Source organism: Triticum urartu, chromosome 2A (genome assembly GCF_056163025.1).
Source record: "Triticum urartu cultivar PI428250 chromosome 2A, HENAU_Tu73, whole genome shotgun sequence".
NCBI lineage: Eukaryota > Viridiplantae > Streptophyta > Magnoliopsida > Poales > Poaceae > Triticum > Triticum urartu.
This window is the reverse complement of record NC_141874.1, coordinates 686,944,368-686,956,119: the sequence shown is the minus strand read 5'-3', so window position 1 is coordinate 686,956,119 and position 11,752 is coordinate 686,944,368. Positions and strand designations below refer to the sequence as shown.

At 44.4% G+C, this 11,752-nt stretch overlaps 1 protein-coding gene across 1 annotated transcript; it reads left to right on the top strand.

The window, feature by feature from the left end:
- Window positions 1–408: 408 nt before the first annotated feature.
- FBX2 (F-box protein 2) lies at window positions 409–3,452 on the top strand. The gene is made up of 2 exons (XM_048703257.2): window positions 409–612; window positions 1,496–3,452. Exon 2 carries the CDS (start codon window positions 1,571–1,573, stop codon window positions 3,251–3,253), a length of 1,683 nt encoding a protein of 560 aa, XP_048559214.1. The 5' UTR covers window positions 409–612; window positions 1,496–1,570; the 3' UTR covers window positions 3,254–3,452.
- The last annotated feature ends 8,300 nt before the right edge of the window (window positions 3,453–11,752 follow it).

Below are 11,752 nucleotides of genomic sequence, written 5' to 3'. Positions count from 1 at the left end.
TAAAATACTATTTTTTGAAATTAAAATACCTTTTTAATCCAACTAATTTTGAAAAACTCTGTGCAATTTTTTGAAAAGTAGAAACATTAAGAAAAAATAAACAGAAAACCGAACCCCACAACCATCTAGAAGGTTGCTAAAACCGAAAAAAACAGGACAGTCATACAACTGTATAAGTTCCTAAAATCAGATTCACAACTGCTAAATGGGCCAGCCGATCTGTCGCTCGCTGGTTTGTGCGGAGGACAGTCTGGCGCAGAATGCGTCAAATCGATTCGGAGATTAACAGCCACGTTAATCGAAGAGTTTGTGGGCTGGGCATTGCTCTGCTTGAGTCTCACAGCCACGGACAGAGAAGTTTCTGGTACGGAAGAGTTTGGCCCAGAGAAAAGCCACAGCACGAGCCCTTTTGCCATCCCGTGCACCGACGGTCCGGATCGGGAGCAAGGACAGGATCCCGACCGTCGGTTCCCGTTCGAGCACGGGCGGTGCAGACGAAGCGTCCGCCTCTTTGGCTCCCTGCGGCCGCAGTTTTCCTTCCCAAAGGGGAAAAGAGAGAGAGAGAGAAGAGGAGAAAGTCTGCAGAAATCGCGATCGGAGGCACAGCTCGAGGTGATTCTCGATCTTGTAATTCCGTCAGCTAATTTTACCAGTAATTTTCCGTTCGCTCGCATGCATCCCGCTCGGTAGGAACCACTAGTAATTTGTCTACGCCTCCCTCTTCTGCGCGGCTGCGGATTTGGTTCCAAATTAGGGTTTCGAATTAGGATGTATGGGCCTAGAATCGTCGGATATGTTCCTCATGTTTCGATTCGATGCTTGGTTTGCCGGCTGCGTATGCTTAATTGGAGAAATTTGTTGGTGGGTCTGGTCGCCCCAATCTCAGATGCGGGTTATCGGAGCTTGTGGCTCTGTGTAGTGCGGGGTGTTTGCTTTGCTTCAATTGAAGCGAATTCACAGCTTTATCACGGGTGCTTTGTACAGGAAAAAGTCGCCTCTTTTTGTGCAGGCTGAGGATTGCAATTTTGGTTCGAAACTAGAGTTTAGTCACCCCTGTGATTAGTCCTTTCAATCTTATTCCATGTTATTACCTTCATCAGAGAATCTGATTACAACTTTGTAGCTCAGTTTACTCGGTTTGCATCGCAGATTTAGGTTCCTGATTTTGAATATATTCATAAATAAGTGGATTGTACTCCCTCCGTAAAGAAATATAAGGGCGTTTAGATCACTAAAAAGTGTTCTAAACGCTCTTATATTAGTTTACAGAGGGAGTACTAAAGTAGTGATCTAAATGCTCCTATCTTTCTTTACGGAGGGAATAGTTGTTATGTATGTACATTCCTTTTAACACGCCGTGTGGTGAACAACTAGATTTTGTATTCCTCTCGGTGACTAGGTGACCAAGGGTTTATTTTTCCTGATGATACTTTTCTGAACTTATCAGTTCCTCTTAATGAAATTTGAGCTGAAGTGTTTGATTATTGCATTGCAGGGATTTGTATTTTTATTTGCCTGGGTTTGGGGGAAGGCTAGGGAAGTTCATCACAAGATAGGATTTCAGAATTTTATGGACTTTGATTGCAATAAGGCAGGAGAGTCTTCAGCCAAGCATTGTTCTAGCATTTGCAACGAGGGCACACTCATCCAGGGAAACACCTTAACTCATTGTGGAAAGGCTAAAAAGTGGAATAGCCTCAACAAATTGAACAACCCGGAGTCAAGTCATGGATCACTTCCAAGGGTTAATGACCCCAAGGAAGATGGTGAAACAGGAAATGATGCAACTGCCTCAGAGTGTAGCATTATGTGCTTCACTGATCTGCCGTCTGCATTGGTATGTGAAGTCCTTGCGCGCCTTGATCCAAAGGGGCTTGGGGTTGTATCTTGTGTCTCCACAGTTCTGCAGACCCTAGCCACAGATCATCAGGGATGGAAGAAATTCTACTGTGAGAGGTGGGGACTTCCAAATGCTCCCATCGGATCCCTAGTTCCAGGTGGAACCCCAGATGGGAGGTCGTGGAAAGCATTGTTTGTGGATCGGGAGTTTCAAAGCAGATCATTCATGGGAAGATTTAGTGTGGATGTTCTCCGTGGTCACAATGAGGATGTACGCACTGTGTACCTTCTGGCAGCAGCAAATCTGATATTCACTGGCGGCCATGATTCTGTGGTTCGGATGTGGAATATGGAGGAAGGGCTACTGATTGATGAGTCCCGCCCATTTGGTTGCACTATCCGGGCAATTGCAGCTGACAGTAGGCTTTTGGTAACTGGAGGATCCAAAGCCTTCATTCAGTGTTGGAGGGCTATTGAGGGGGCCTCGCACCTTTTCCACATTTCTGGCAATGGTACTAACCAGAATTCTGAATTTCGCCTATGGGGGCATGAAGGGCCTGTGACTTGTCTTTCCTTGGATTCAACAAGGATTTACAGTGGTTCTTGGGATATGACTGTTCGTGTTTGGGACAGAGCCGAGATGAAGTGTGTGCAAAAGTTCATGCATGCTGACTGGGTTTTGGCCCTGGCTCCTCATGGAAATACTGTTGCCAGTACAGCTGGTAGAGACGCATATGTGTGGGATATCGGAAGTGGCGAGTTAACAACTATAATTTCCAATGCCCATGTTGGTAATGCATATTCTGTAGCTCGAACACACCTGGCAGGTGTGCTGTTTACTGGAGGAGAGGACGGGGCAATTCGCTTGTTCGATGTTTCTGAGATATCGGATGATGAGAATATTAAACCAGCTGCCACTTGGTTGCCGCATTCTGGCCCTGTTCATTCTCTTGCTTTTGAGTACCCATGGCTTGTTTCTGCCTCTAGTGATGGTAGGATTGCACTAATTGATTTGAGGAAGATCCTGACCCCCCTAAACTCATCAAAGCGCCGCTTCAGGGTTAAGCCCTTTGATCCAAGTACCGTAGAGCCTCCACAGCGGATGCTTCATGGCTTTGGATGCTATCTTTTCTCCGTCGGCATCGGTGCAGATAGAATCATATGTGGAGGCGAGGATGGCTCTGTCAGGGTCTGGAACTTCTCGGAAGCACTGGAGATTGAGAAGAAGGCACAGGCTTTAAGGAGCCTGAGACAGGAGAACCGCATGAGGCGGAGGAAGGCGCAAGTGGAGATGAATGCAAATGGTAGAAGGGTTGACCATTGCTCAGTAGCCATGAAAAGGAATCCATTGAAGGGTGATAAGAGTGTCACCTGGCAAATCAAGCGTCCCATCAGTGACAAGGTCAAATCCTAGATTGGGTATTTGTACCCTTCGTAATATAACATTTTTCTTTTCCGATTCCATCCATAAGCTCGGTTTGCTACATGTAGGTCAACATTTGGCATTTTCCTATATCCAACTTATATCTAGTGCACTGCGGTCGCATTTGATATGTATGCAATTCTTATTTGACCTGGTGTACATTGGGTCCAATGGAAGAAAGTTTTCCATACATCCTTCTGTTTCCAGCTGCGGTTGCATTCGTTCTTGTATCTTTCTGTTTGCATTTCTGGTGAAAGAAAAATTATATGACCCCATGCAGGAATAGTCGACTTGTCTAGTTATCTCAGTGTTGCAGCAAACATGTTTCATCCCTAGGCTAGCTGGATATATTTCAGTCTCTTTGGCCTTTGCTACAAGGAAAATATGTATTGTACAGTACCACTTTGTTTTCAGGTATGGGTTTGTAATTGTTGCGAGGGGGGTGGGGGGGGGGGGGGGGGGGGGAATTGACTATTGACTTGTAACTGAACCATTTCCCTTTATCAGTTCAGAATATATGTCCCCATGTTTCCTCTCCGTGACAATTGATATTCAGACTGAGGTTAATCTGGCACGCAAGAACAACCCGTTGGAGGAGCAGATCCAGCAAGCCATGAGGTGGTTTTCCCCCATAAACGGTGTATCTATTAACTCAAAATGTAGCATATACAAAACGTGACGAGCAACATCTAGCATCTGCATAGATAAGAAGCACACAGTCAAAAACCAACAATCTGATAGAAAAAGATAAAAGCAGACATATCAGAAACAGTAAAGTCATATAAGATCGACACTGTGCCTATGTACAAAGAGGTGGCAAATCGATCTAGAGATTATGATGTCACACGTGTTGGGTAAAAACCTCTCTGGCACCTGCTCTAATCACATACGGACTGCCTTGAATAACGGTTGGTACTCCGTTCGATGTAGCATAAACCATGTACGAAACCAATGTGTACTATGGAAAATAACTTGCAACAGAGAAGAGTTTTTGCTATTTAAAACAAAAAAAGTTCTTCATAGCCAAAACGACCATATAAGGCATACGCTTGTGAGCATTCTAAATCTTTTGGAATTCCATTCAAACAGGGACAAAAAAATATCGACACCACTTGCAGACGTATATAAATTGAACGTTATTTGGATGACTAACCATGTAGAACATGCAAACTTACACTGAGAAAATAGGTGTTTGATTGTCTAATCGTGAGTACAAAAACCACACTTCTTGCTCTTGTCAATTGCAACGGGCGAGATGTTTAGCACAACACCTCTTCGAAGATACCACATGAAAATGTTAACTTTTAGCAGAACGTTCAACTTCCAAAATTTTATGCTATTATCCACTGGGGCCTCTAAAATGCATAACCGCACAATCTATAGGGTTCACTGTAAAAGACCAAAATGTAGCTAACCAAGCCATTGGGGGGGGGGGGGGGGCAGCGGTGGGGGAGGTGAGCGCGCGGGTCGTCACCACCATAGAGACGGTGGAGGAGATCATCGCCCACACACCGCCACCAATGCCGATGTTGACATCATCATCCTCGACGACACGGCCACCACCCACGTTACAAATCGGGATGGTGTCACAGGTCAGGACTCAGGACAAGGGACCTGAACCTTGGGGTGAAGGCCATTGCAACCGCCGACAGCCTAATCTGTAGCACACCCTTCACCAATGGAGTAGCATCTCGGAACCACACTCCGTCGTTCCAAGCATCAACGAGTGACACCATGTTCGGGCCAAATGGCTCCTTTGATCCTCGATTGCACCCGACGGACACACCTGGGATCCTTGGGGTCCATAGGCCATCCCCGATAACAGGTACGGGAAATTTGCCCCAACACCATCATGCTTTCCACCAGTACCATGAATTGGATGAGCAACGGCCATGGGAGTGGCATTCCCTGTCACCCAAGGCTGAATTCCTTAAATTTGATGGTCAAACCCCAAACTATGGTATCAAGGTGAAACCTATTTTGAGGTGTACCATGTTCACCCTGATTTGTGTACACGTTATGCATCTCTTAGCTTGCAGCACACTGCTGCATTATGGCTTCAGCATTTGGATGCCAAAATAGGTAGAATTGATTGAAGTGAGTTCTGTGAGCGTGTGCAACATGGACATGGTAAAAATAATTATGATAGATGCCGTAGATAGATTCGTGCATTAAGGCAAACTGGTACAATAGTTGAGTATTTCGACAAATTTGAACACCTCCATCACCAATTGCTATTGCACATTCAATTTAGAGGAAGCATTTTTCGTTGATGAGTTCTTAGATGGGTTGAAAGAAGAAATTTGATCTGCTATTTGGATCCATCGGCCTCAAGACTAGGATACTACGAGTTTGTTAGCATCGTTGCACGAAGAGGACATGGAATTGGGCAATCATTGTTCTTCCAGCAAGCTTGGTCCAGTCGGGGACACTTAGTGATATGATAAGTCATAGTTCCACTCCAAGGTGGATCAAGGCAAACATAGTGAACTGGTCAATATTGACGACAAGGTGGAGGCACTCAAAGCCTTCTAGTGTTCTAAAGGGCTATGTTTCACCTACGACGAGCCCTAGAGTAAGACCCACAAGTTCCACTTCATATCATCAAAGAGTTGCTTGATGTGCTCTTTGTCTCTTAGCCAAAGGATGAAAGTGAGAATGAGAATAATGACAATGAAGAACAAGCTTCAAAGGTGATGCTAGTCGGTTCATATGTGAGTACACCCAAGCGCAAACATGCACTCCAATTGCAAGATTATGTGGGCAAGCACCATGTTCAGATTTGCCTGGACCTGGGCAGCGTGGGCACATTCATTGGCATAGATATGGCTGCGTGGCTCCATTGCAAGATCCAGTTGTGCCCTCCTGCACAGCTCATCATGGAAAATGGCGCTCAGTTTCTTATGACACCCATGCGCCCCGACTGGAATGGTCTGTGCATGGCCACAAATCCGTAGATGACACGCACGACTTAGATTTTGGGTGTTATGACATTATTTTGGGTGTAGATTGGCTGGAGCGATTGAAGGAAATATGCCCTAGAGGCAATAATAATGTTATTATTTTATTTCCTTATATCATGATAAATGTTTATTATTCATGCTAGAATTGTATTATCCGGAAACATAATACTTGTGTGAATACATAGACAAACCAAACGTCACTAGTATGCCTCTACTTGACTAGCTCATTAATCAAAGATGGTTATGTTTCCTAACCATAGACATGTGTTGCCATTTGATTAACGGGATCACATTATTAGGAGAATGATGTGATTGACATGACCCATTCCATTAGCTTAGCACCCGATCGTTTAGTATGTTGCTATTGCTTTCTTCATGACTTATACATGTTCCTATGACTATGAGATTATGCAACTCTCGTTTGCCGGAGGAACACTTTGTGTGCTACCAAACGTCACAATGTAACTGGGTGATTATAAAAGAGCTCTACAGGTGTCTCCAAAGGTAAATGTTGGGTTGGCGTATTTCGAGATTAGGATTTGTCACTCCGATTGTCGGAGAGGTATCTCTGGGCCCTCTCGGTAATGCACATCACATAAGCCTTGCAAGCATTGCAACTAATGAGTTAGTTGCGGGATGATGTATTACGAAACAAGTAAAGAGACTTGCCGGTAACAAGATTGAACTAGGTATTGAGATACCGACGATCGAATCTCGGGCAAGTAACATACCGATGACAAAGGGAACAACGTATGTTGTTATGCGGTCTGGCCGATAAAGATCTTCGTAGAATATGTAGGAGCCAATATGAGCATCCAGGTTCCACTATTGGTTATTGACCGGAGACATGTCTCGGTCATGTCTACATTGTTCTCGAACCCGTAGGGTCCGCACACTTAAGGTTTCAATGACAGTTATATTATGAGTTTTGATGTACCGAAGTTAGTTCGGAGTCCCGGATGTGATCATGGACATAACGAGGAGTCTCGAAATGGTCGATACATAAAGATTGATATATTGGACGGCTATATTCGGACACCGGAAGTGTTCCGGGTGATTTCGGAGAAAACCGGAGTACCGGAGGATTACCGGAACCCCCCCGGGAGAAGTAATGGGCCATATGGGCCTTAGTGGAGAAAGAGAAGGGCAGCCAGGGTGGGCCGCGCGCCTCCTCCCCCCTAGTCCGAATTGGACTAGGAGAGGGGGGCGACGCCCCCTTTCCTTCTCCTTCCCCACTTCCTTCCCCCTCCTAGTAGGAGTCCTACTCCTACTAGGAGGACTCCTCCTTGGCGCGCCTATAGGGCCGGCCGGCCTCCTCCTCTTGCTCCTTTATATACGGGGGCAGGGGGCACCCCTAGACACACAAGTCGATCCACGTGATCGTTTTCTTAGCCGTGTGCGGTGCCCCCTTCCACCATAATCCTCGATAATATTGTAGCGGTACTTAGGCGAAGCCCTGCGACGGTAGAACATCAAGATCGTCACCACGCCGTCGTGCTGACGGAACTTTTCCCTGACACTTTGCTGGATCGGAGTCCGGGGATCGTCATCGAGCTGAACGTGTGCTAAAACTCGGAGGTGCCGTAGTTTTGGTGCTTGATCGGTCGGGCCGTGAAGACGTACGACTACATCAACCGCGTTGTCATAACGCTTCCACTGTCGGTCTACAAGGATACGTAGATCACACTCTCCCCTCTCGTTGCTATGCATCACCATGATCTTGCGTGTGCGTAGGATTTTTTTTGAAATTACTACGTTCCCCAACAGTGGCATCCGAGCCTAGGTTTTATGTGTTGATGTTATATGCACGAGTAGAACACAAGTGAGTTGTGGGCGATATAAGTCATACTGCTTACCAGCATGTCATACTTTGTTTCGGCGGTATTGTTGGACGAAGCGGTTCGGACCGACATTACGCGTACGCTTACGCGAGACCGGTTCTCCCGACGTGCTTTGCACAAAGGTGGCTAGCGGGTGTCAGTTTCTCCAACTTTAGTTGAACCGAGTGTGGCTATGCCCGGTCCTTGCGAAGGTTAAAACAACACCAACTTGACAAACTATCATTGTGGTTTTGATGCGTAGGTAAGATTGGTTCTTGCTTAAGCCCGTAGCAGCCACGTAAAACTTGCAACAACAAAGTAGAGGACGTCTAACTTGTTTTTGTAGGGCATGTTGTGATGTGATATGGTCAAGACATGATGCTAAATTTTATTGTATGAGATGATCATGTTTTGTAACCAAGTTATCGGCAACTGGCAGGAGCCATATGGTTGTCGCTTTATTGTATGCAATGCAATTGCACTGTAATGCTTTACTTTATCACTAAGTGGTAGCGATAGTCGTGGAAGCATAATATTGGCGAGACGACAACGATGCTACGATGGTGATCAAGGTGTCGCGCCGGTGACGATGGTGATCACGACGGTGCTTCGAAGATGGAGATCACAAGCACAAGATGATGATGGCCATATCATATCACTTATATTGATTGCATGTGATGTTTATCTTTTATGCATCTTATCTTGCTTTGATTGACGGTAGCATTTTAAGATGATCTCTCACTAATTATCAAGAAGTGTTCTCCCTGAGTATGCACCGTTGCGAAAGTTCTTCGTGCTGAGACACCACGTGATGATCGGGTGTGATAGGCTCTACGTTCAAATACAGCGGGTGCAAAACAGTTGCACACGCGGAATACTCAGGTTATACTTGACGAGCCAAGCATATACAGATATGGCCTCGGAACACAGAGACCGAAAGGTCGAGCGTGAATCATATAGTAGATATGATCAACATAGTGATGTTCACCAATGAAACTACTCCATCTCACGTGATGATCGGACATGGTTTAGTTGATTTGGATCACGTAATCACTTAGAGGATAAGAGGGATGTCTATCTAAGTGGGAGTTCTTTAGTAATATGATTAATTGAACCTAAATTTATCATGAACTTAGTACCTGATAGTATCTTGCTTGTTTATGTTTGATTGTAGATAGATGGCCCATGCTGTTGTTCCGTTTTAATGCGTTCCTTGAGAAAGCAAAGTTGAAAGATGATGGTAGCAATTACACGGACTGGGTCCGTAACTTGAGGATTGTCCTCATTGCTGCACAGAAGAATTACATCCTGGAAGCACTGCTGGGTGCCAGGCCTGCTGCTAGAGCAACACCAGATGTTATGAATGTCTGGCAGAGCAAAGCTGATGACTACTCGATAGTTCAGTGTGCCATGCTTTACGGCTTAGAATCGGGACGTCAACGATGTTTTGAACGTCATGGAGCATATGAGATGTTCCAGGAGTTGAAGTTAATATTTCAAGCAAATGCCCGGATTGAGAGATATGAAGTCTCCAATAAGTTCTATAGCTGCAAGATGGAATCACTTGATTCAATTGGGAGTTAATCTTCCAGATGATTGCGTCATTGACAGAATTCTCCAATCACTGCCACCAAGCTACAAGAGCTTCGTGATGAACTATAATATGCAAGGGATGAATAAGACTATTCCCGAGCTCTTCGCAATGCTGACAGCTGCGGAGGTAGAAATCAAGAAGGAGCATCAAGTGTTGATGGTCAACAAGACCACTAGTTTCAAGAAAAAGGGCAAAGGAAAGAAGAAGGGGAACTTCAAAAATAACAACAAGCAAGTTGCTACTCAAGAGAAGAAACCCAAACCTGGACCTAAGCCTGAAACTGAGTGCTTCTACTGCAAGCAGACTGGTCACTTGAAGCGGAACTGCCCCAAGTATTTGGCGGAGAAAAATGATAGCAAGGTGAACAAAGGTATATGTGATATACATGTTATTGATGTGTACCTTACTAATGCTCGCAATAGCACCTGGGTATTTGATACTGGTTCTGTTGCTAACATTTGCAACTCAAAACAGGGACTATGGATTAAGCGAAGATTGGCTAAGGATGAGGTGACGGTGCGCGTGGGAAATGGTTCCAAAGTCGATGTGATCGCGGTCGGCACGCTACCTCTATATCTACCTTCGGGATTAGTATTAGACCTAAATAATTGTTATTTGGTGCCAGCGTTAAGCATGAACATTATATCTGGATCTTGTTTGATGCGATACGGTTATTCATTTAAATCAGAGAATAATGGTTGTTCTATTTATATGAGTAATATCTTTTATGGTCATGCACCCTTAAAGAGTGGTCTATTCTTATTAAATCTTGATAGTAGTGACACACATATTCATAATGTTGAAGCCAAAAGATGCAGAGTTGATAATGATAGTACAACTTATTTGTGGCACTGCCGTTTGGGTCATATCGGTGTAAAGCGCATGAAGAAACTCCATACTGATGGACTTTTGGAACCACTTGATTATAAATCACTTGGTACTTGCGAACCGTGCCTTATGGGTAAGATGACAAAAACACCATTCTCCGGTACTATGGAGAGAGCAACAGATTTGTTGGAAATCATACATACATATGTATGTGGTCCGATGAATGTTGAGGCTCGTGGCGGATATCGTTATTTTCTCACCTTCACAGATGACTTAAGCAGATATGGGTATATCTACTTAATGAAACACAAGTCTGATACGTTTGAAAAATTTAAAGAATTTCAGAGTGAAGTTGAAAATCATCGTAACAAGAAAATAAAATTCCTACGATCTGATCGTGGAGGAGAATATTTGAGTTACGAGTTTGGTGTACATTTGAAACAATGCGGAATAGTTTCGCAACTCACGCCACCCGGAACACGACAGCGTAATGGTGTGTCCGAACGTCGTAATCGTACTTTACTAGATATGGTGCGATCTATGATGTCTCTTACTGATTTACCGCTATCGTTTTGGGGATATGCTCTAGAGACGGCCGCATTCACGTTAAATAGGGCACCATCAAAATCCGTTGAGACGACGCCTTATGAACTGTGGTTTGACAAAAAACCAAAGTTGTCATTTCTGAAAGTTTGGGGCTGCGATGCTTATGTGAAAAAGCTTCAACCTGATAAGCTCGAACCCAAATCGGAGAAATGTGTCTTCATAGGATATCCAAAGGAAACTATTGGATACACCTTCTATCACAGATCCGAAGGCAAGACTTTTGTTGCTAAATTCGAAAATTTTCTAGAGAAGGAGTTTCTCTCGAAAGAAGTGAGTGGGAGGAAAGTAGAACTTGACGAGGTAACTGTACCTGCTCCCTTATTGGAAAGTAGTACATCACAGAAACTAGTTTCTGTGACACCTACACCAATTAGTGAGGAAGCTAATGATGATGATCATGAAACTTCAGAACAAGATACTACTGAACCTCGTAGATCAACCAAAGTAAGATCCGCACCAGAGTGGTACGGTAATCCTGTTCTGGAAGTCATGCTACTAGATCATGATGAACCTACGAACTATGAAGAAGCGATGGTGAGCCCAGATTCCGCAAAATGGCTTGAAGCCATGAAATTTGAGATGGGATCCATGTATGAGAACAAAGTATGGACTTTGGTTGACTTGCCCAATGATCGGCAAGTAATTGAGAATAAATGGATCTTCAAGAAGAAGACTGACG

Bases quoted from the DNA above. Each gene is read 5' to 3' on its own strand.
- FBX2 (XM_048703257.2), top strand. From the start codon at position 1,571: ATGGACTTTGATTGCAATAAGGCAGGAGAGTCTTCAGCCAAGCATTGT.